This window comes from Grus americana, chromosome 1 (assembly GCF_028858705.1).
Source record: "Grus americana isolate bGruAme1 chromosome 1, bGruAme1.mat, whole genome shotgun sequence".
Classification (NCBI taxonomy): Eukaryota; Metazoa; Chordata; class Aves; order Gruiformes; family Gruidae; genus Grus; species Grus americana.
This window is the reverse complement of record NC_072852.1, coordinates 215,081,262-215,105,537: the sequence shown is the minus strand read 5'-3', so window position 1 is coordinate 215,105,537 and position 24,276 is coordinate 215,081,262. Positions and strand designations below refer to the sequence as shown.

The 24,276-nt window shown below is 41.3% G+C and overlaps 1 protein-coding gene across 2 annotated transcripts in view; it reads right to left on the bottom strand.

Annotated features, from left to right (window-relative positions):
- TENM4 (teneurin transmembrane protein 4) overlaps positions 1 to 24,276 on the bottom strand; it is a 622,246-nt gene that overhangs the window by 149,925 nt on the left and 448,045 nt on the right. For both annotated transcript variants that reach the window (XM_054803254.1, XM_054803243.1), the window contains 3 exons: positions 13,188 to 13,289; positions 8,326 to 8,520; positions 3,909 to 4,109 (listed from right to left, as the gene is read on the bottom strand). In XM_054803254.1, coding sequence (XP_054659229.1) covers positions 3,909 to 4,109; positions 8,326 to 8,520; positions 13,188 to 13,289 — 498 coding nt within the window. The remainder of the gene's footprint in view (positions 1 to 3,908; positions 4,110 to 8,325; positions 8,521 to 13,187; positions 13,290 to 24,276) is intronic.

Below are 24,276 nucleotides of genomic sequence, written 5' to 3'. Positions count from 1 at the left end.
GGAGTCCAGAGGAGACCACAAAGCTAATCCAAGGGCTGGAGCACGTCTGCTATGGAGACAGGCTGAGAGAGTTGGGCTTGTTCGGCCTGGAGAAGAAAAGGCTCTGGGGAGAACTTAGAGCCCCTTCCAGTCCCTAAAGGGGCTACTGGAAAGATGGGGAGGGACCGTTGACAAGGGCAGGGAGTGACAGAACAAGGGGGAATGGCCTGAAGCTGCAGGAGGGGAGATGGAGATGAGATGTGAGGCAGAAATTCTTGACTGTGAGGGTGCTGAGGCCCCGGCCCAGGTTGCCCTGAGAAGCTGTGGCTGCCCCTGGCTCCCTGGCAGTGTTGAAGGCCAGGCTGGATGGGGCTTTGGGCAAGCTGGTCTAGTGGAGGGTGTCCCTGCCCATGGCAGGGGGCTGGACCTAGATGGGCTTTAAAGTCCATTCTAACTCAAACCATTCTCTTATTCTATGAGCTTAATTCCTTTAAGAATGATTTTGGATCCTAGCATAATACTGTTTTGATGGACCTGGGATTGTACGGATGCATCAGTGATATCCCTCTGGGTAACGGTGCGTTCCTCAAATGCAGATAACCTGACTCACCTAGTCATTTCACTGCACTCAGCAAATGTCTTATGGTACGTGTTTTGCTGCGTCTCAATTATACAGACACACTTGGTCCAGTTTAAATAGGTCAGAAGTGAGACTATATCACATATTAAGTTGTTTCATGTTGCAGCACAGGCCATTGTCTTCTTCCTGCTATACTCTGACAATAAGAGGTTAAGAGAGCTGCCCTTTAATGGCTTCATTAGTTGCCACACTTGGAGCATGAAGTCCTTTGCTAGGGCTCATTAAGAGGTGAAGGGAGATAGCGTGCCAAAAGCCGGGGATACAGAGGATCTGTGATGGTAGACCCTGGAGAAAAGGGGTTAGGATGAGTGGTTCCTTAATTGTCTTTCTTGTCCTAAGCATTACCTTGGACTTTTTAGCTGAACTGTGTTATAAAGGACCTTTTTGTATTTGATTTTGCAACAGTACTAAGATGCAAAAGGGAAGGGATTTAATTCTTCCATGGGGAAATCAAAATGCCCCCTTTGCTGCTCAGTACAGGTTACCTCTGGACTCACCTCTGCATGTTTCTCTAGAAGACTTTTTTTATAGTTGGGAATCAACCAAAAAAGAAGTGTATACTGAGGGAAAGGGGATCCTAAGAAACTGTCCCTGGCATGAAAGAGTGAAGCAAGTTTCAGAAGCACTTTTCCAGAGTGAAAAATCTGAGGTAGTATGGCAGCAGCCATATCTGAAGATATACTGGCAGTGGGCACACACATAAAGCAAAAAAAAGAGCCCAGTATCATTACTTCTTCCTACAATGCAGTGCATAATAGAATTCACAAGAAATTGAATTTCACAGCTTGCCTATGAAGACACAGGCTAAGAGGGATGAAAAAATATAATATAAACAGGAAACAGAAATCGCTGCAATATTATTATCTTGTGAAAAACTAAGGGTGTTATCCAGCAATCTGTGTTCCTCTCAGATTCCCGCTAAAGGCAGGTGGAATCTGCCTACTTAGCTGAAAGACCGAGTCTAAGGTTCAGAGATAGTCTAGTCTTACTTTCTATGACAATCTACAGACTTTCACCTAGCTGCTTCCATAATGACTGATACCTCCGAAATGAATACAGCCTACAGCATTTCAGATAGGTATTAGTCTTGACGTCAAGGTGTTAAGAGCTAGAAAACCCGCTGTGTCTCCTTATTATTTATTCTGTATTTCCAGATGATTATGCTGTTCTCAGGGTCTGCTTCGCAATGTGCTTTACGCAAGGGGCTGTCCAATGGAGACACAGTCCTATAGATTTCACTGGCACTGAACACAGTCCTAACCGCTTTGCTGAGCTGAGGTTGATTTATGCAAGTACTTAACTCTTTCACTTAATAATTCTTTTGTTCTGTTCTTTGGTCCTGTTTCATAAGACAATAAAATTCTGGCCCTTTCAATGCCTTCTACAGAACTTCCACCCCACTGGGTTGGGAAGTGTGTTGTTAGGTGTATTAACATGCTTGCTCACTCTATTTTAATCATGCAAGAAGAGTACCACACATACTGTGAGTAAATCTGTCTTTCAAATCAAGTCATCAACTCAGTGGAAAGGTCTGGGTTAGACATGGAAGTTTACAAATCACCTTAGCTGAGATTTTAGCTGTGAGGCACAATAACCTGAATGTTACAAGCAGCTCGGTGAGGAAAAAGGTCTTGGAATGATGCTCAAGTTTGTCTCAAATAACCTCATGCTGCCAAAGAAAGTTTGCACTAGATGGATTTGTAAAAGCAGTGTAAGGAAAGCTTATAAATCATCTGTACCTGACCCTGCAGGTTAACAAAGGGAAAGTGAATTCTGTTTGTGTGTAGAAATGAACATTTTTCCAAATCCATCCCTGCAATCCCCAAACCTCCATATAAACTCAGAATAATGACTCAATTATGAACTACGCTACAAAATCACTAGAAATACACTGTTACCTTTCCCCTTACGGTGGTCTTACAACTGAACTCAGAGAGTATGGTACTGAAGATGTCAATATGGGGAAAGGAAAAGCCTGACACCAAATTTACCGTCCTATCAATGCAGGACAGCTTCTGTCCCTACATCTGCAAAAGTTTTGATCAAGCTGGTTTTAGCTCCAGGTGAATAGGACTCCTCTTTTGCTTATTCTTCAACCCACTCAATTTTACTTTATGACAAGCTTCCTAACTTCTAACCGAAACGCCAATTGTCGAAAAGGTTTTTATGTCCCTTGTATCAGTTTATTCAGTTTGCCCAACCCTTGGAGGTTATTCTCTTAGAATACTTGCAAGCAGTTAACCTGATTTTCTTTACACGTGATAGTAATTCCTCAGTGAAAACGTTGTTTACGTAATTTTTCTACTATATCCACTCTCCTAATAGTGGGGTTTTTGTCGCTTTGCTGAAAATTCATTTCATTTCATTGCCTAGACTGAGCTGCCCTGGATTTTTGGCCTAGTTCCACCCCAGCTGTGCAAGGTAAAGACGCTGTTATTGCTGTGGTCTCTTGTTTGTGAGCACAATATACAGCACAAAAGCTAAAAGACTAATGTTCCATAGGTTCTGACTATTTAATGTACTATAGCATTTCTGTGGCTATTCAGTGGCATCTAAAAGCTAACTGTATTTGAAAGAAAAGAAAAAGCTCCTGAATAGTTTTGCTTTAGCCTTGATTTCAGATACCTGATGCAGATTTTGAGCAAGATGCCCATTCAGCTGAAGAATGAAGGAAGGTCACAGTCCCAGACCTTTACACAAAACTGCCCATAAAATTCTGTCTTCTTGGTAGGTGCTTGTACCATTAAATACTTCTACTCAGTTAACTTATTTGTCACTTGATAGAGGACAGTGCTTACAGTCTTTTAATATGAACCTCATGTGACAGTCATCTTCCTTTAGCTGAGCCGAGAAAAGCACAGCCTTTAAATTCAGAATGGAAATGAGATCTGAAGGATTGCCACCTCTTCCTTCTTGTTTACAGCCGCCTAAAGAATATTTAGTCATCTCCTAAAAAGCAAAACAGACCCTTTGGTGGCTACTGGGATTCATCAAGAACTAACACCAGAACAAGCAGTTATATGTAGACCATCAGTTACATTCATCGGAATATAATGAACAATAGCAAGCCTAGGTGGCTTTAATGGGGTTATTTATTATATTACTCTATGCTCAGCAATGGAAGCAGAATTATTTATGTAGTTGAGCTATGGCATTTCTGCTTCCAGTCATGCCCTACACGTGCTTTACTGGAACGCAATTGTAGCACTCTCTTTTGCAGATCTAAGTCTGAATATTTTACAAAGTTTAAATAAAATAAAAACCAACAGTAAGTCACCGCTGATGTTACCGATTGAGCAATCGTGTCCAGTCCAGTTGGGATCGCAGCTGCAGAGTCCGGTATCTGGGAGGAAGGTCCCGTGACCAGAGCATTGGTCCAGGCAAGTAGCTCTTGGGGTCTCACAATTTGTTCCTCCCCAGCCAACTGAACAGTGACATTCTCCTCGCACGCACACGCCTCGTCCCGAGCAGGTAGGATCCATGCAGTCCACTGCACGTGAGAAGGAAGAGGAAGCAGATAGGGAAAGCAAATGGGAATTTCAGGGGGGGAAAAAAAAAAAAGCTATCAGATTGCCATCTACACAAACTTATTTATATAGTATGTCAAGGCTCCAACCAGAAAGCAAAGCACAAAACAGATGCTTCATGCAAGAAGATAGTGGCCCAAAAAGGCAGTGAGACATAAAACACTTACATGAAAACCAGAGAAAAAATTAATTATTAAATCCATCCTTTTATGCAGGCCTACACTCATAAATGATCTTTGTAGTGAGAACAGGCTAATATCAATTAAGAATAGAATAAGAATAATATTCTCTTGCACACATATTGTGCCTCCATTTATTCTATCAGAATAGCCTAAATTACTATTACTAATGAATTCAAAGCTGAGCTCTAGTTTTCTGAGAGAGAATTTTACATAAAGATTCAGCAGAAGTTGATGTCCTTATTCAGCAAAATACATGCTTAAATTGAAGAATGTGCTGAAATCTATACAGGTTTCACAGACACTTACATAAATTTCACGTTAAACATATCCTTAGACTGTTTTGAAGCATAAGGTTCAAACCAAAATCGTATATTTTTGGATATTGGTGTTCTTCTGGTTTTATTTTTAATCAATCAATTAATTTGATCATTCTTTTTTAAAATTACTTCCCCCCGCCCCCGCAAAAGAGGCACTTTCCTAACAAGATTGAAGGCCACTCAGTTAGGCACACGGTATAGCAATGCACACGAAAAGACCGAATGTACTGCTGCCTTATTCCTGAGTTATGTGTTTTGTAGGCAACTGTCAGCTCCTCTGCCCACGGGGGAATTTCACCCAGCAATCAAAAAATATGAAACGCACCAGACACCCTCTCAAAAAAGGACTGGAGGAGTTGATCATCTATTTATATATAAAAGCATATAGGACAGCCTAGAGAAATTCTTCCCATCTCTTGAAACGGTGTGTGGCAGTGCCCTGGGGATCAGTGACAAGTGTCAGTCTGGCAAAGCAGCAAGAGGAAAGCTGTCCAGCTCCTGGCTCTGATACAGAAGAGCAGAACACGGCCACCGCACACACAGCAGGTTTGCGGTTCATTTCTTTTCCCCCCTGTAAAAGCTAATAAGAATCCCAATGACCTGTTTAAGATCCAGAAACCTTAAAAGGAAACACAACAGCTGCTCTGATAATTCCCTGGATTCTTAAAACTTTCTCAGTCTGACAAGTAATGGCTCAGCAATTACTATCCCAAGGCATGTGAGAGCATTTTCTGTTTTGTTTGATTCCTGGAGCCCTGCTCATAGCTGGAACAATCCTCAAAATTGTAAGAGGCTGGAAAGGATGAGTCTATAAATCTCCTTCACTGTTAGCGAGCTGGGAGCTAGGGTGCCAATTTTAGCATGAGACCCTTGGAGCCCTGGCCCTGTTCTTTCTCAGCAGTAATAAGTACGAAAAGGACTAAGAAACAGACTAGCAGCCTCGTACGTTCTCAGCAGATGGTTTGAACATAGAGAACAAAGATCACAGGCTAACTGACAAGAGGCTACCTCCAGGCAATTAATCATCCCCTCTGAAGGTCAATTGGGAAAAAGGTGAGTTTTACAGGGGGCTCCATCACAGGAGGCAGACAATCTGCTATCTCAGCTCCAACACAGACGATTATAGGAGGGGAATGTGCATGTCAGAACCCCCCATTTATCATAATCCCAAGGCCATTTTTCATGTTGAAATGAGCCCTTTCAGAAAATGTCACACACAATGGCTACTTTAATCTCAGCCTCACTAGCTGTATCTCTTTAGGCTTTCTGCACCATCAGAAGGGCCCTGGGACAGGATTACGGGCTTCTGCTTTCTTCTTAATCAATTGCTTAGTGGATTTGGAGTACAATGGTATATTTTTAGGGAGTTCTGCTTGACAAATTTAGCTGCTCAGCTCTGGGAGAAGCAGAGATGGGGAGCGGGGCAGGAGGGCAGAGCTGACAAAACCTAGTATACTTGGAAAAAAGAGGAAAAAAAAAAAAAAAGGTTTCACATGTATCTGTTTTGCTGCTTGAAAACTGTCCCAAGTGGTCTAATTCCTGGTCGGAAAATGCCCCATTTATAGTTCAGCCTTGTGCAGAACCTTTGCCAGGGAGATAAATCATGCAGCAAGCAAGGCTAGTGCCTCTTCTACACTTTTCCCCAATATGCTTCATGCTTCATTGGTCACACAAGTTATTAGGCTTATTCGGTACCCAAAGAGTAACTTCTCATTTTTCACTGCTTAAATTTGCTCCCCTCCCTTTAATGTCTCGCTGGCTTAGCCCATGCCTTATAAAATATGGGCCAATAAACTGAGGAAGGAGAAAAGAAAACCTCATGTAAGATTGTTGGCTGATGTTTTATAAACATTGCTGAACTTCTATGAGGGAAAAAGACAGAAGAAACTCTGGAATGAAAACCCATTATAAACATGGACTAAGCAGTGAAGCTATGAGAACCGAGAAATAATAGAAAGTAATCAATACCAGATGGTCCTTCTTAGAAGAGAAATTAAAAAGTAAAAGCAATTTAAAAAATAGTATAAATCAACTTTTTTACTAGATCTAAAAATATATATATATCCCCCAAAGATTTCCCACATGGCACATTTCTGAGTTCCTTCCCCCCCAACACAATACAAATTAAGCCTTGAATATGAAAAACAAATGCACACTTGGAAAAATAGCCCATAAGAAAAATGATGTTTTCTTTGTTCTTCATTCTTTTTCATGTTTTTACCTAGTGGGACTGACACTGTCCCCTGTTACAGTGATAACATAAAATAACTGAGTAGTGTCTGGCTTTTCTGCTTTCAACGTGACCAGGGAAAAAAGGTTCCTGCTAGAAAAAGGGCAAATCTTACTCTGATTTACACACAATAAACACGTCTGGCTGGAGGCAAAATCAGAATCTTTTCATTTCTGTTTATCCAGTGAGGATATGATCTAGTAAATATGAGGTCTACGGAGATGCTTTAAAGATACTTCAGTAGTCACCATCTTTGGGTTTTGCATGCCCCACAGCTTCACTGAATTGCACTTTCTTAAGCCAAAATGAAGCTTTCTCAAGAGATGCCTTATTGTTATAGAGCTGATACTGTCTTCATCTCTAACATTTACTGACGCCAAAGCCATGTTACATCAGAGATGTCCCACTCCAATACATTTAACGCATCAAAAGAATTGCTAGATTAGATGCCATTTGAATGTCTGAATCCAATTCAGCCTATTGATGTTGTCCATAAAATAAAGACATTTCAGATAAATCTTTATCCCACATACATGAAGACAACCGTAAATTAATACAAGCCCTTGTGATTCTTATACGTGTATCAAATGGATGTCTTAAGTCTATCAGGTGGTGCAGAGGCCTTATATATGCATTTATAGAGGCAGAATTTAAACCTAATTATTTTCCAGACCATCTGCATAGGATTTTGAGAATAATTTTCAAAAGTGCTGAACATTATTCTGTAAATGAGGCACTTTGGATGTCTTTTTATAACTGTCCAAATGATTTGTACACTTACGAAACTGTCCACTTTTTCATTTAGCAATAAAAAGCAGTCACAGACTCGGGAAGATAAAGGTTTATGGTGGCAGGTGACTTCCTACACAAAAAGATTAAAGATAAGTGCTAGAAGACACCGTATTTCTGAGCCTCAAATCTAAATGTAGATGAAAAATGTTTGGGGCTAATGTGAGGAAAAAGCTATGGAAGAGCCATTAAAATCATATCTGATTTTGAAGCAGAATTTAATTTGAATCCTGAGCATTTCTAAGCTTTTAAAGCTGACAAGAATCAGGGACTTTCTCTCACGCGCCACCATTTTGTGTACGTAAGCAACTGAAATCACTTGGCATAGCACAGAAGAGAAGAAAGCACTGTAAAAGTAATTATACGTTTAGATGTGCAAATGGAAATGATGCTTTAATAAGAACATTTGAACATATGATTAGATGTTCTGGTCTTTCAACTAGATTTGTCTATCTGAAGCATTTGATGGCTTTTCATCCAATTATTGAACAAATATGATAGCTAATGACAAGTTATTTTTATGTTGCATCCATCTATTGTATCTGTAAGGTGCCTATTACTGTTCTGTTTAAGTGCCAGTCCTATTCTGAATTGCCTCCATCCATGTAATTATGTAACGACAATCAAAGCAAAAGGCTAATTGAATGTATCTTGCGAATACCTTCTTCACAGCTCTCGCCTTTGTATCCTGGGTTGCAGATACAGGTCCCCATGATGCACGTGCCATGGTTATTGCAGGAGACGTCAATGCACTGATTCGTCGGGACGTCACATTCTGCTCCCTTCCAGCCGCTGTGGCACAAGCACCTCCCCTTCATGTACTGCCCGTTTCCACTGCACAGCACGGGGCAGGACGCTGGGGAAAGATAACAGAAATCACATTAAAATGCAACTGTACACGGCTCTCACTTCAAAAAAGAGCACAAGAGTCCAGCATGGGTTTTATATTCTTCATACACAGTTCTTTTCTTTGCCAAAAACAATTTTACGTGGATGACACCCAGCTGTTGACTGTATTCTCCTACAACTATTTAAAACAAACAAACAGTGCTCTTGAGATAGAATAGCTCCTTGCTTTGTGCCTCTGATACTTTTTTCACTAACTAAACTCAGAATCTTATTGCATTCTGCCTTTTCAATGTACTGGTGTCTTCTTTCAGCAGCACCGCTGACCTTAGATTGTTTATCACAATCCCTGACCCGCTGCCAGACTTCATACTTTCCTTGACATTGCCTCTGCTGTGGACCTTCGCTGTACACAAATCACTGTTTTTCCGTTGTAATTCTCAGCTTTACGGGTTTCAGTTGCTTTGCTCAGAGTCCAGAATGCCACGTTGAAACTATTTCCCTGATTTAGCTCATGTCATACCATCAACTGAATTTCCAGCCCCCGTTCTTTGGTTATCACCTCTGCTGGAGTTCATTTGTCATCAGACACAATGCCAAACTGGCCACTGGTCTTTCCAAGCTCCCTGTAAAAGTTCTCCAAATCTATCCCTTGATCTTCATATCGGTTTAAAAAAGATTTTTTAATTGCCCTTGTTTCTGGCAAAGTCCTCTGATTCTCAAGGCCAACCAGCTACAGGATTTCTTCCCTGTGATAAAGGGGAGAAGAGGAAGATGACAAGCTCAAGCTGTGGCATGATGGAATCCAGGATTAAGTGTTTTCTCAGCTAAATTTGGAAAATGTCAGGCAGAGGGGGATGGGATGAACTGAAGGATACAGAGCAGGCTCCCCAAGGAAGGAGAGGGCATCAAGCACCAGACCCCAGCCTCCATGACCAAAGCTTTGGTAACCGCTGCTCTCTGGAGCTTCCTTCTGCTCCTCTCTGATGATGCCTTCTCTCTTTTCCATTCTCCACACCTGGCACCTTATGCTCATTTTATCCTCTTTTCTGATTTTTCCAAGGAAGCTGCTGATTTCTGTCCCTCAGAAACAATACCCTTCCCCTGTTCACCATCCCTTGAAATTTCTTCTTGCTTAAGCCCTGTTCTCTTCCATTTCATTTCACTGAAACTCAGCTGCAAGTACATATATTCAACGCAGACTTCTCTCATTCACTGTTGCACATCATCCTTAGGTGAGAGCAGCTGGGCTTCTCATCTGCCCCCAATAAAGGTAATTTATGAACATTTTTATGGAAGGCAAATGGAAAAGGGATATCCCAGTCTGCTGCTTAATTCAACTGCATGAGGTGTGCGATGAATACAGTGTACCTCTTTTGCTTCCCTTCCTGACTCTGAGTATACGCAGGAAGAGGTATTATTAACATGGTTAAGGGCAACATTTCTCTCCTTCTCTTCCTACCTTCTCAGATAGTAATCGCACGGTGCCCATCCTGTGTTGCTTCCCTGTGTCCTTACAGGCAAGTCTGAGCGTTACGGAATTATAGCAACCTCCATAAAATACAAAGCTTTGCCAGCTCTGACTGTTAAGCCAATTTGATATGCAGTGAACTATGTTTGCCTGACCAAGATAAACGAGGTTTAGAAAAGAAAGGAATTTCACAACTGTTATTTACTAAGGAGCCCTCTGTTCACTGTAAAGGAAGCACATTGCAGCGGTGCGTTTCAAGTGCATCATTTGCAAGGAGATATCTACCTATACAATACGAGGCATAAATTGTTTAAGATACACTTTGTTGTGTACATGGTTCACAGCAAACTCACTCTGTAATTTCACTTTTCAGCTAGGCTGATGGAATTTTCCGCCCCCCTGTCTCAAATTTCAAATGCTCAGTAATGGACCCTGTTCTTTCAAGGCACTGGAAGAGGATAGTCTGCAGCTCTTTTCACCAGAAGAAAGAATAATTGCCTTTAACCAGTGAGAGGTTGCTAAGGAAGACTTACACGTTTTCTGACAAGCTGATCACTCAGTACAAGATCAGCTAAATGACTGGCCATGTGCAATAAGGCTGGCACTCTACAGAGCCCTCTACGGAGAACACCTTCAGCATAACCTGAGAAGTGCTGCTGCAAATGTCGAGGCGATGGCAGGAACAAGACCTCCTTTGTAGCATACCAGAATGACTAAAGACAAAAGAGGTTTCGGGATTTTTTTCACTGCTACTTGGGCAACTCTTTTCCATGTAAAAAGATATATAATTATGATTTCATCATTCAGATTCCAACAAATAATATCTAAGATGCCAAAATTATAGTAAATCTCTAGTATGGTTATGGTAGCAACAACCCAAATTGCACATGACTTCTTGTAAAGGTTAGCATCAGAGAGTAAGATCATTCGTTTGTTGACTTTATACAGGACTTTAAAACACCATCTCCCATGTTCAAGTAGGCCTTCAAAAGGCCTGTGAATACACCTCTGGTGATTTGTTATCATTTACTTGGTTTAAAATAATTGGTTAATAATACATTAATAATTAACCATTATTAAAACCAGAAAGGCTTTCTGCTCCACTGTTTCCCACTCATTTGCACGGTGAATTACAAGGTTGAATTGAAACAAAGGAACACCCAGGAAATCTATGACCTAGAAATCTTCACGTGGGCAGAGACCTGCATCATTATGGATTAATTCTCAGTACAGGGACCGATGTATGGCTGCAGACACATACTGTAGCAGCCTTACACATGCCGCAGTTGCTGCCCTCTGAGGGATTTGTAGGTCAAAAGCAGCATCTTAGATTCACCTGAAAACCAACGGGAAGCCAACGCTGGGCCCCTCGTATCTCACACTCATGGCACGATGAACCATTTAACAAGCCCACTGGGTGGAAATGCATACACAAATAGCATTTTGTTACTCCAGGTATTAATCTGTTCTCCTAAAGGCAGAGACTAATTTGTGATCTGAACCCAGATGATTCTGAACCAAAAGATAGACGTGAATAACGCTCTCAGTCATATGCTGTGATTCGGCTGGTCCTGTGTGGAGCCAGGAGTTGGACTCGATGATCCTTATGGGTCCCTTCCAACTCAGGATGTTCTATGATTCTATGATTCTATGAATAAAAGGTGTTCATATCAGCCAGAGTAAGCACCCTAGTGAAATGGGAAACACTCACATGACTCAGGTGAAGTGCCTGAGAAAGCTAGGTCTGTAACGCCTGAAGGGAGGTAAGCTCCTCTGAAAGTGGAATCAGAACAAAAGTTTAAATATTCTGACTCGCAGTGAAGGAGCTTCTCCTTCTCCACTGACTCTGCAGGGAGCCTTGAGGGGAACAAAGCCTGAACTTCTGCTCCTACCAAAAGTTAGGAGGTGCGAGTAGGAATACGCTGTGGGAGATGGAAAAAACCTCTCCTTTTGTCTCTAGCTCTCCGGGTTTGAAAAGGAGCTTGGAAATGCAAACCAAGTGTAAGGAAATGCAAACCAAGTGTAACCTGAGTCAGCAAGAAGTTTGACTGAACGGCTCTCAGGGATGTAGAATGCCACATCCATCTTACTTGGGCTGTGAACTCTGAAACACCTCCGGGGTTTTAGCCTGGACCACACTGCCTCAGCAGAGAGCTCCCTGCCTGCGGGGTGTGCGGCCGTCCTTATCTCTTGGCTGGGCTGCAGTGATGTGACCCAAGCTCAGCGGGAGGGGAGAGGATGTGGGGTTGGACGGAGTTTAGCTCTCTCTCTTGGGAAGGAGCCAGCCAGCTTTCCAAAGAAGCAACGGTCTGGGGTGAAGGCCTGAGCCGTTGCCTTAGCAAAGCTCCTTGTGTGGGCACTAACTTTTTACACTACCTCCCTCCCCAAATTTATAAATCTGCACTTAGCTTGTTGGACTCTTTGAGCCAAAAAAGGCCTTGAAAAGGTTGATGCACGGCATTCTGGCATTTCCCACATGCAACGATTTGATTTCTCAGTCCGAAACGCGTTCTTACTAAAAGTACTTCAGTTTGGTTTTTAAATGTTTAAATAACCTGAAAATTTCAGGTCAAATGAAAATCCTTCCAAAACCATTTATTAAAAATACTTTTCACTTGAGCAGAAAAATGTATTATATTGTTTGCTGGGGTAAACCTCCTTCCTAATCGTCCCAGAGTTTTCACTTTTGGCCAAAGTATCCAGTTCTTCCTGCGATTACTCCACTCCCGGCCTTACTCTAACCCTGCCCTGTTCCCCACAGCCAGGCTGTCAGCGACCGCTCATACCTCAGGCAGACTCGCAAGGCCTGCAGCAATGACAAAAGTACTTCATTTTCTTTATAATCAGTATCTTAAAGGAAAGTATCATTACAGGGTTGCACCACACAATGATAGAGTGCTCCGCTAAACAAACAATAATCCCGCATTTTCAAGTCGTGTTTTCTAAAGTCGTTCCCAGAGAGAAAATCCCCAAGGCGACATTTTGCCTGTCCGTACGCGGCTGAGGGCTTGTGTTGTTGCTAAGGCCGCAGCAATCGTGACTAGCAGCAAACAAATCCACAGATCCAACTCGTTTCCATTCCACCTCAGCATCGCCACGCTGGGTGAGGTGTACTTTGCGAAAAACACAGGCATGAATATAATTTCCACACGAAAAACGTTAACCCAAGGAAAGAGGGGAAGAATTAATCAAGTATAAATTCCTACCTCTGCCACAGTCAGGGCCCAGAAAGCCGAGGAAGCAATGGCAAGTCCCAGACACGCAGTCTCCATTCCCATAGCAATTACTGGGACAATTATCCACTGATTCTGGAAAACAAAAGAGAATTATCATTCTTTAGGCAGGAAAACACCTCTGAGTTTGGGAGGGCTCTGGATGGCAGGACAGCTGGAACCTCAAAGCAATCGGGACTGGAAGCATTAGTCTGAGCTCCACTACACAGCACTCATCCATTTACACCAACGGACAGCTCCACCATAACACATCAGTGCAGAGCGACTGCAAACCCTACGATTAAATCGCAGCTGCTCAGCACCCACCTGGCTTTTTCCTCACACAGTACCTGAAAACTTCCAAAAGTCTTTTCTTCCTGTTTATTTTTCTGACCAGTTTCCCACTTTGAATTTATTGGAGAGAAGCAATACACGCCGTTCTCATGGCAGAACACACATCTTTGGTCCAATTTTGTCGACCCGGGTAAGTGAACTTGGGGCATTTATTGGTGCCAAACAGAGCTGATCTATGACAGAAATGTTCCCCTCTGAACTTCACCGGACACAGACCCTCGGTTCATCCTGTCTGCCTGAAGGATTATTTCTAACTGTACGTCTTCTGGCTTCTTCTGCGATAATATACAACCAGCCCAAAGCGCTGGGGCTTCTGTCTTGGTGGAACAGGAATGGGACTATTCCACACTTCCTTCTGTTTCTAGTTATCATCTTAAATTCCCTGACTTTGGCAAAAACATTGGCTATTCATCTTTCAAGGAAAGTTAACTGGTAAGCAAAATGTTATCTAGCATTTTTATTTTGAGGACAGTTCAGAATATCGGGGCTAAAAATTATCTTTCATAAAAGAACACAAGCTGGTAAATATTACATATCAAAAGGAGAATGAAAATAATTTTATTTTCTTGACTGAACTGTGAGTGAAGATTGAGTAAATGTGAGTGGGGCTTGGAATTATGATGGAATACCCTGGTTCGTTCCACGCTATTATTTCACATTTTCTCTGAGGGAGATGCTTATCAGATGAAAACTGGATTCAGTCATACAGGAGGGGCACCGGTGGTGCATCTGTCATGGAGTGGGGTGGAGATGTCAGCCATGTGAATAATGACTGTGCTTCCACAGGCGTACTTCACGAGGCCTTGTGGTAGCAAAGATATTTGTAAACTTCCTGTCGGTGCAAGTGAAGAGAAACAGCTGCAGCAGAGATGTGCAGATTAGTTTCTAATCACAAATGAAAGGAAGCCTGGCTCTGGATGGGTGTTCTCCAAACAACAGAGGTTTCTGAAGGGCGTTTTAAAGGACGTGATGTAATTTAATCATTCATAAAGGGCAACGGCAGTTTTAAATAATAAAAACAGTTTCAAGCACTTATGTTTCAAGTCTTGGCATCAGACATCTCGTAATCAGATAGCTCCATGCAGCAAGGAAGGGACAAGAAGTGCTGTCAGTTCTATAGTTAAGCAGACATTCACTTTATGGTGTATGGAAATACAAACACAGCATGCAGGCAACACTTTGGGCTTGAGTTGCCATCTTTATTCCAATCAACGAGCAGCCATGCTTTCTAGAATAAAGAAATACCAACTCAGGCCTTGGGCTTTTATACTGGTATTTAGGTATAGTAACTTGCATTTAATAGCAGGTGCAAACACAAATTTATCCTGTAAATGAAAAGTAAATGTTAGCTCGTATGTATACAAACTTTAGAATTTTGTGATGTTTTAATTTCATTGCTGAAAAAGAAAATAATTTTGCTTTATGCATTTTCTCTATGATTTTTTTTACAATATTTATATCCTTCCTCTCTTCAAGAAATAATCGCAGAAATTTAGAAAAAAAATTATTTATCTATGCACATACACATATGAAGAAGGTACAGAGTGTGAGTACCGTGAAACAAGCTAGTGAGATGTGCAGGGAGTTTTGACAGCTCCTGTTGCTGAAAGGCTCCGTCCTTTTCCTCTGTCCTCTCATCCTAGGTACGAGTCTAAGCTCCCTCTTCTTGTGCGGGTCCTGGCACTTGTCAGACCCTTCGACGAGTTAGTTAAGCTCAAAAGGTGGCAAAAAAATTAAAGCAGCAGAGAAAAAACCCAAGTGAACTGTTTTCTACTGCCTGAAAACTGGGAGCAGGAGTAGGGTCACGCTGTTCAGCATCAGCGTAGTACTTAGCCATGTCCTGAAACCTCACACGCTCGTTCTGGGCTGGGGACTGCAAGCTGTAGTAACGCTGCGTAGAGGTTACATATGCACGACCTTTGAAGTCAATGGGAATACCTATGTCAGTGCTTGAAGAAGGACAGGCTTCCAGTGTTATGACAACACCTATAGTATATTAAAAACGGGTTTTTTTTAAAAGCTTTTTTCAAGCTTTTGCTTTAAAGGACTAAATTGAGTTCTTGAAAAGGAGTTAAATATCCATACAACTTTCTTGATATGTTTATGTAATATAATAAATAATATTTATGCAAAATAATAAAAAAATCAAAGCAACATCCAAAAAGCAACGTAGCATCAGGCATGGCAGCTGTTCCAAAGTGTAACAATGCACCGCATCAGCTAAAGGAAATAATATTTTGCATTTATAGTGTGGTTCAGCCGATGTACTTGTGATGCCTAGGATGAGACAGACAATACTCAGTACATCAATTTGATGTCTACTGTAGGTTAAAGTGAACGACTCTTGTCCACTATACTGACCATGTATAATGGGATCTAGAAGTTCAGAGTACCACAGAAATGCAGTGTACCTGTGTTTAGGTAACCACACTTTCCTGAATCTTAGGGTGAATCCATTTAATGAACTTTATTCCAGTAGTGCTTCTGTCCCTCCTCTGACTAGTTCAGATGCAGATATTGTCATCAAAGACATCTATAATCAGTCAGATCCCACCACAGTGACCGACACTAATGCATGTCAAAAAAATATTCACATATATTTTGTGGTTTATCTACAGATCTGGCATTTTACTGGGCAAAAATGCAGTGATATGCACACATATCACTTCATATATCACTGTCTCCTGAATCCTTGATTTCCCATACTCTTCTTTACAAGTGTGCCCTAACTGCATCATACCATATTGTGGCCAAGACAGGAGGAGATAAAAACTAGGTGAATGAAATCCACTGTATCTTCTTCACTGAAGCACCTCAGTAACTTTTAATAGTGTCCTGCAGACCCTATACAATTAATAATAGAGCAAGTTCTTAAAAATCACTTCATCCTACTTCATTGCTTCCTCTAATGCTCCTTGTTCTTCTAATATAGCCAAAGTAACATTTCTAACATGTTCTCATTTTACCCTAGCTCACGTTGCCCTGGAATAACCTGCCTGATAGAGACGAGATGAAGTGAAGAGGAAAAGAAACTCATCCCCCTGCAGTGGCTGGTGCCACTTACCATTTTTTAGCAGTTAAGGATACAAACCTGCCTGGTGTGACTCAGGGCAATTAAGGTCTCTGCACATTCCCCAAAGTTCTTCACTACTGAGAATCAACTCTGAAAAGCGATGAAGATTCATGCAGCACATCTTTGTCTCAAAGCTGCTCCCAAACAGCTCGAAAAGTATTTCCATAAAGGAAGCGTTAGATGAACCTGCTTTTTTCTCATGAACTCCAGAGCTAATAAGAACAAACAAGGCTTGCGACTTAGGCTTGTGAGCAACAAGTCTGAGAGTTGTGTGTGCAATACCGAGCATGGTCCTATTTATATTAGATACAATCACAAACTGGAATTTTGTTTTACTTTGAAGATTGCAGGCATTAGCAAGTCATACTCACTTAAGACTTCCCATAAAAACCTCTGTCTTCATCCCGAGCCTGAATTTTGTTTCAGTGGTTACAGACTGTGCCAGTTGGACAGCTGAGTCAATTTTCTGGCCCTTCTGAAATGTACACGCACCGTGTACACACACCCATGCACACTGCTCGAATACCTACATTTCAAACTAAATGAGAGGAGTGGGTGACTCAGCATAAGAAATTAGGGAGTCATGATGAGGGAACCCTAGAAAGAATGAAGAATCAAATGGACAAATTTTCAGAAGCTAGGAGTTAGCCAAATTATTATCCAATGGGGCGTAGATGATAGAAGAGAGCAAACTCTTTAAGATTCAGGGAGCCCCTAAATTCGTGGCAGAAAGCAACTGTCTGTGAAGTATGTCAACAGCCAACGTTGCTACAGAGGTGACAAACTCTCAGTCAATAAATAAAAACAGGTCACTGCACTTATGGCTAGGTTCTAGTCTCCATTCTACAGCTTATTCTGTAAGTTGTTCATGTAACTATAAGGATATTTCCCAATATATACAGAATTCCATATGGTGTATTATGAATTATGCCATGGGAACTGCTTGAGAGAATCATGTCAGTGTTTTGTTTTGTTTTATTTAATTGTTAAAGTTCACGGCACACAATTCTTTTTTAGAAGTAGATAGATGTATGTTCTCTGTTTTCAGTCTGACTCCCACAGCTTTCTCTTGACTTCCAAATCTCTGAAGCGATCTGATTGACACCAGCTGGTAAGGGTAAAGATTATTAATTGGAGGGTCAGCCAATGGAGGATGCATGATGCTTTCATATGGTTTTGCTATCATGTCCAAAGAGAACATTGAAAATGCAGCTCCCATGCCACTTTCCAACAACCAAGGGCAGCAGGAGTCAACTTCCTGAAAGCAAATCACTCACGCTGGGAACAGGCCTGAAAAGCTTAAGGTGGTGCAGCTTCAAATGGGGATTGAAGAAGCTTGTGTATGGAAGTAATTGTCCCACCAGCCTCAAAATCTGATTAGCAACTCAAAACCCAAGCCATTTCCTGAATACATATTGTAAACATCCAGAGCTCCTCAGAGAGGAGGAGTAAATGACATAACGAGGCACACGGTCTTCAGATCCGCACTGTCTCATTTTGGAAAGCGGTACGGAAATGTCTTGTCCGAGGCACCAAGTATTCCCTACCCTCGTCCGGCCACCTCCCTCAGGAAAAGAAGGATGTACAAAAGTTCATAAAAATGAGAGACAGAAAACATTCATTAAGTGTGAAAGCCTAGACTTCTCCAAGAGCAAAACTCTTCTTCTGAAGCACTCTTTAAGGTCCTTCCCACTCAAGAGCTTTAATTATCAAAGCACAGAAACAGATCATAGTATGGAGCAAACCAGCTTTACTTCAAGCACCATGTTGACTTGCAGCTGCTGAGGATACTTTGGGATTTTTGCCATTTGTCTCAGGGGACCTTTTTCAGTACGAGCAATCTCACAGCTGGTAGACTTTGAGGGAAACTTGGCCAAAACCTTTATCTCATTGCTTGTTTTCCCACTGCAATCACTCCTTACCCTGAGAGAAGCTATAAACTGGCATGATCCTGTCCATACCCATAAGACAACTTCATACTACACCATCTTGCATTTGAGGATATCCCTAACTTCAGTAGGAAATCGCTAATTGTTACCATTCCCATTTTTTTAGGCTGGTAATCTGAGGCATAGACAAATACATCATTTGCTTCGTAGCATAAACTGACTTATATGACAGCGACAAAGCTCCCAGGCTAATGGTCTGCTCAGGGGACCACTTTGCTGCTGACAAAAAGCCCCCTGAAAGCCAAGTCTACTGTGGTGAGCTCTATAACGATCTGTCAGCCTGGTTTACAATTTCCTACATGAATTACCTTTATCCAGATGAAATACAATAAACATATTAAGGAGGTAGACAAATTGTTAGACTCTTGATTGACTTCTCTTTTATATACTCACCATGTTTGTTGGTCAGCGGTATAGCTACTTTAACAGTATTTCCGCCTTATTTATTTACTATGCAACATTCAACTTAATAGCTTGTTTCTACATCTTTGGGCCAGAGGCCAAGGCAGATGTTTGCCTGACACCAAATCCTATTAAAGGCGGCAGTAACACAATTGTGTGTTAAAGATAAATATTTTATAGCCCACACTTGCCACCAAGCATCATCATTCCCTAGGCATTTAGAGGCAACTATCTATTGGCAAAGAAAAAATAGTTATCTAGCTGGCAATTGAAGGCACTAGCTTTGCTGGGAGTTAATAACTACCAGGACTGCTTTCTAAGAACCGATTAAATGCCATTCAGTGCAGTGTGGTTGTATGAATTCAAATGTAACTATTTCATTCGATAACCTCAAAGTTGTTCTGGAACTGGCAGTGTTTGGCGTCACAAATGTGTAGGAATAGCGTTACAATAGAAGAATTATACTTTAATGAATGCTAATCTCAGTTTCTGGACTGAAGGTTCAAAGAAAATGAAACTTGTTTTACCACTAAGAATATCAAACACTAGAAGCGAGAGCAAAGAAAAAGGGTTTTTTAGATATCCTCACTGTTTGGCCTCTTCAGCTAGTGGTCTACCCCACCACTACACAAGAAATGACCTCAAAATCTTTTACTTTGTGCTAGTGAGAAGATATATTGAGGTGCTGAACCTGAAGTAAATTGCTACATCTACCAATCTACCAACCCAGGGAGATACAGCATATATACTGATTGGTGTAATAAAATGTTCTACCCTTCCCTTATAAACATCAACCCTATGTATACACAGATGCATTAATTTAAAAAAAAAAAAAGTAAGTAAATAAAAAAAAAATCTAGAAGTAAAACAAATACTTAGAGGAGAATTGTTTACTGTATCAAATAAATACATACATTTATTGTCACACAGAAACAGATTGTTCCTGCCTGTCCACTGGCCTATTCTCTGCCTAGTCATGTTCCCCTGGCTAAAGATGCTTTGCTGGGAAGAAGGGAGCACACATGGAACAGGGCATGGTTCATATCTAACTTTGAAATCCTGTCTGTGAGCCACATAAATGCAAAAAGACCACGAGGAGTGCACAGCGTCCCTCTCGCCCTACAATGAATTACATCCCATGGGAGAGTCAAGGGACACCACATTATTTCACCTTATTCTCTGCTGCTGCACCAGAGCAACCTTAGCAAGCCACATATTCCTTCTCCGAGACCTGCTGGTCCAGGATAAAGCTGTCACCTACAAGCTCATTGCAATAGCATCTTGCTTTCACAAAACTGCTCCCGGTCACTGCCCTGACTGCATTAGCAATAATTTTCATAGGAAGTCAGGCAGTATAACATGAAAGGCAAAGAAGATTCTGAAGCTCTGTGAAGACATTTAATTTACTTCCCAGTTGCAGAGCTTGCAGTCTTGTTTATTTTTCAAAGAAGTGATGCTACTCGATTGAATTTCACTGCAGGATAGGTTGGATTCTAAGCCTAGAGAACTGTCACCTACCTGCCCTTGTAATTGTGATAACAATGCCAAGGGAGACGTGGAGGTGAGAGGGGATAAACCAGGTTTCAGATATCTTGAAACATCAGATTTGACATTATGAGCCAAGAAAAAGAAAGGGGGAAAAAAAATGCCCTGGAAACAAAGGAAATGTGGAAATGCTGGGTCTGGTATTCTCTTGCTCCTCCTCTTCCTTCCCTACCTGAACTCTGAAAGGACTGGTTCCTTCTTATGCTACATACTCACCTGCTGAGATTTCGATTTTGCTGCTTCATTTGTGTTTTATAAGGCTTTTACATTTCTAGCTCAAGTAATCCACACCTGGCAGCCAGAGATGTGAAGGTCTTGACAGCATCATGGAAACCCAGTCATTATTTCTGAGTGCTCTTTCACAGTTTCCTCTTCTGCAGGGCACCTAGTGTGATGCTAATACTGCTAATGCCACTTGATGTTGTGCCAGATTTTGATTTTTTCTTTCTTTTTCTGAAGGCTGGGAGGTCTGTTTTAATTAAAGATCCACACATATAACCCCATTTTGCTCTCACATCCCAGTGGAACTCTAACCTTCACATGCAAGTATAAGGATGCTAAATTAGGAAAAGGGTAACAGGCAGGCAGTCCTTCAAACAACTCCTTAAATCGCTCCTGATTCCGGAAAGTCAGAGTGAAGTACAGTAATCACAGGTATCCAACTGCATGTTATTATTCCCCCACTCTTTTTCTGTAAGAACTCTTTTTAGAAAAAAACCATCTGCAACGGCAGATACCCCACATCTCCATCAGTGTACTGACAACAAATACCTGCTCCAGCCAGCAGTGACTCTGGAGCCTGGATCGTTTTAAAAGGTGATGGTGAAGCACAAGAGGTTTGGCGTTCAGGATCAGTTTGAGTTGCTTACTGAAACCATCAAGAGCCGCTGAGTTTGCCAAATTAGACGGTATATCACGTGAGCACATTTTCCCTTGAGATGTCTGTACTTTTGCTTCTAGGTCTGGCTTGAGATATCTATCCAGGTACTCGAATGGCTCTCACCACAATAATGTCAGTCTTCCTCACACTATTTCAAGCACATTTGACCCCAGGCCCAGCTGGAAATACTACAAAACCAGTGTTTTTGTGCACTATTTTTGAACTTCTGTTCTACAGAAACAGGGACCAAGTGGGAATAGTTTGGGGAGTAAATAAAGAACAAGCCCGACCACTTCAGAAGCCCATGCCACATTTGGTCTGAATTTGGTTTGCCCTTTGAGAGAGAGCTTTATCGCACTGATTCATTCCTTTCTCTTACTGCTGCCTTTTTAAGAAGAAATCTTTCCAGCGCAGAATGCCTTACAATCTAAAGCTATCAGATGGTTGAAAGCATAAGGTGTAATGGGATTTCAAAAGCACTTGGGCACTGGTCTATGTATACTACCACTTAAGTTAATGGTAAAATCTCTTTTGACTTCAACTTTTAGAAAATCCTGCTAATGTGTTTCTGCTGTTCATAGGGATGGATATACAGGGAACGCTGTTTTCTTCCCTGAGAACGTGAGCAATGCTAAAAGCATAAAGGGTCTACGAAATAGAGTTCTTAAGGAATCGTACATTGACCATCTGAAAAAACCCTCTGTTCTAAATTACTTGAAATGTGATCATAGGTTAGAAGTTAGCTGGGAAAAAAAAAATCAGTGAATGATTTTAAACAAAAAGTAGCTGTTGGGCTGAAGCCTTCTTCTTCCTTCTACAATGCAGCTTCTAAGCACAATAACGCTTTTATCCCATACTTGTAACACACACATGACAAAGCTGATGAGATCTAGAAGAACACCTTGCAAACATTTCTTTTCTTCCTAGATTTCCTTTTTTGCAGCTGGAATATTTTTAAACCTGAATTTTACTCCACTAAATGAAACTCTCATATCCCCAATTTGCCCAAGGGATTGCAAAGATTTTTTTTTTTTTGTTCTTTCCTACTCTCATAAATTGTTACAAACCAATACAGGAAACAACAATTATTCAGCCTTCAGGGTTCAACTTCTGGAGCTGCACTAGCAAGTGAAAAGTTACTTCATGTTGTGAACATTACAATTTCTGCTCTTGTAGCTCAGGGCAAGGCTAAAGCTGGCCTTGAGTTTCATTTTAAATGATGTTGTAAGTTGGTGTATTCTAGGGGAAAAAAAGCAAATCATTCTTGCATACATACACAGAGAGGACCTCAAATGTGATCTCGTTTGGTCAAACAAATGCCATGAAACCTTGGCAATGTTCGAATTTTGGGTGCATTAAAGTTTAAGTTTCATTTTACATAAATTCTTTAGCAAATACATCCTGCCTGACAAATAAGGATGTACCAGCTGGCATGACTGATGCCAGAGGTTCAGTTAGGTCGGTGCTGGTGCTGCAGACTTGCTCTCACGTATGACGCCTGGTCTCCAGCCACTGCTACAGAAGGGCTTGAGTCTCCTCAAGGTTTTGTGTCAAATCTGCTCCCCTGCAGAGATGCCCTCAGTTCCCCGGCACGTCACAGATGCCGCTCGATGTCTGTGTTCAGGCAACTGCATTGAGCTGTCAGTGTCTTTGATCAGGGCCAGAGAAGAAGCAGAACTCACGGCTCTGTTTCCACCTCCAGCAGACTCGCTGGACAAATTTGGTCAAATCGTGTTTCTTCTCTGAGCCTCCAGCAAACCCTCTAGAAATCAGTTTAACATAATTTATGTAATTATTTCTGAGACTGTTGTAGCACTTAGATAAAGAAAGCAATCACACATCTAATACACGGACCAATTGTTATCATTTAAAAAATCAACACATGCCAGGAGTTACCATACAGACTATGTCCTTCTCTTCCCCCTCAGCCCCCCTGCAAAGGGAGAGACGCTGCTCCGGTATCTCCCGCGGCGCCAGTGCTGTTGACTTCTGTTCTCATTTGTGGTCTTGCATGCAAGTACATACGCTTTAATACAGCCTTTGGAAAATGAAGTCTTTAAAAAGTCTGTTGTTCTAGTACTGAAAGGGGTCTCTTTTGTTTGCCAAAGTGGACGAGTAACTCCCACAACCTTATTTCTGTGCTTTAGCAGGGGAGTATTCATGGAAAGAAAAGTCTGCACAGAGCTGTTCTAGCAGCTCGGTAATACGACACAGGAATAAAACAAGCTGTGCTTACATTAGCCTGCAGTCTGGGGTGCATGGAAAGAGCTATATACAAAAGTGTAAAAACGAAAACCATATGCACTGTTTTACACATTTCTGCAGAAACCCTCAGATAGCACTATATGCCGTGTTATTAAGGCAGAATTCTGCTGTTCTGAAAAAAGCGAACTAAAAAAAAAATAAAATATAAAAATGAGACAGAAATAACAGAAAGAAAGAAAAAGGCTTTAACTTCAGTATTAAATAAACCTTTTCTTGACCCTAAAACTAAAGTAATTACCCCAATCAATAAACCTTTTGTACAAGCTCTGTCAGATCAAGAGAACTTGCCTGCCTGCAAACAGCACACTGACAAGCAAGTTCAAGGCTACCAGCCCATGTAAGTACAGATGCAGGCAAAGCTTTTCAAAAAGACAAATCTACCTTCCTTTTTCTACCACATTAAAGCATGATCAAAACCAGACAAAATCTGGATCATTGAAGACATTCATACGTCTAACGTCTACTGAGATGAATACTTACTAGCATCCAAGCAGTCTTTACAAACATGGCTTAATTTCTTTTGTACAATAATATAAATGAAAATATGTGGCTGCTTGTCTATATTTCCCACCCAAATCATCACTTGTAATCATAAGATCTATTGAAAGAGGAGTG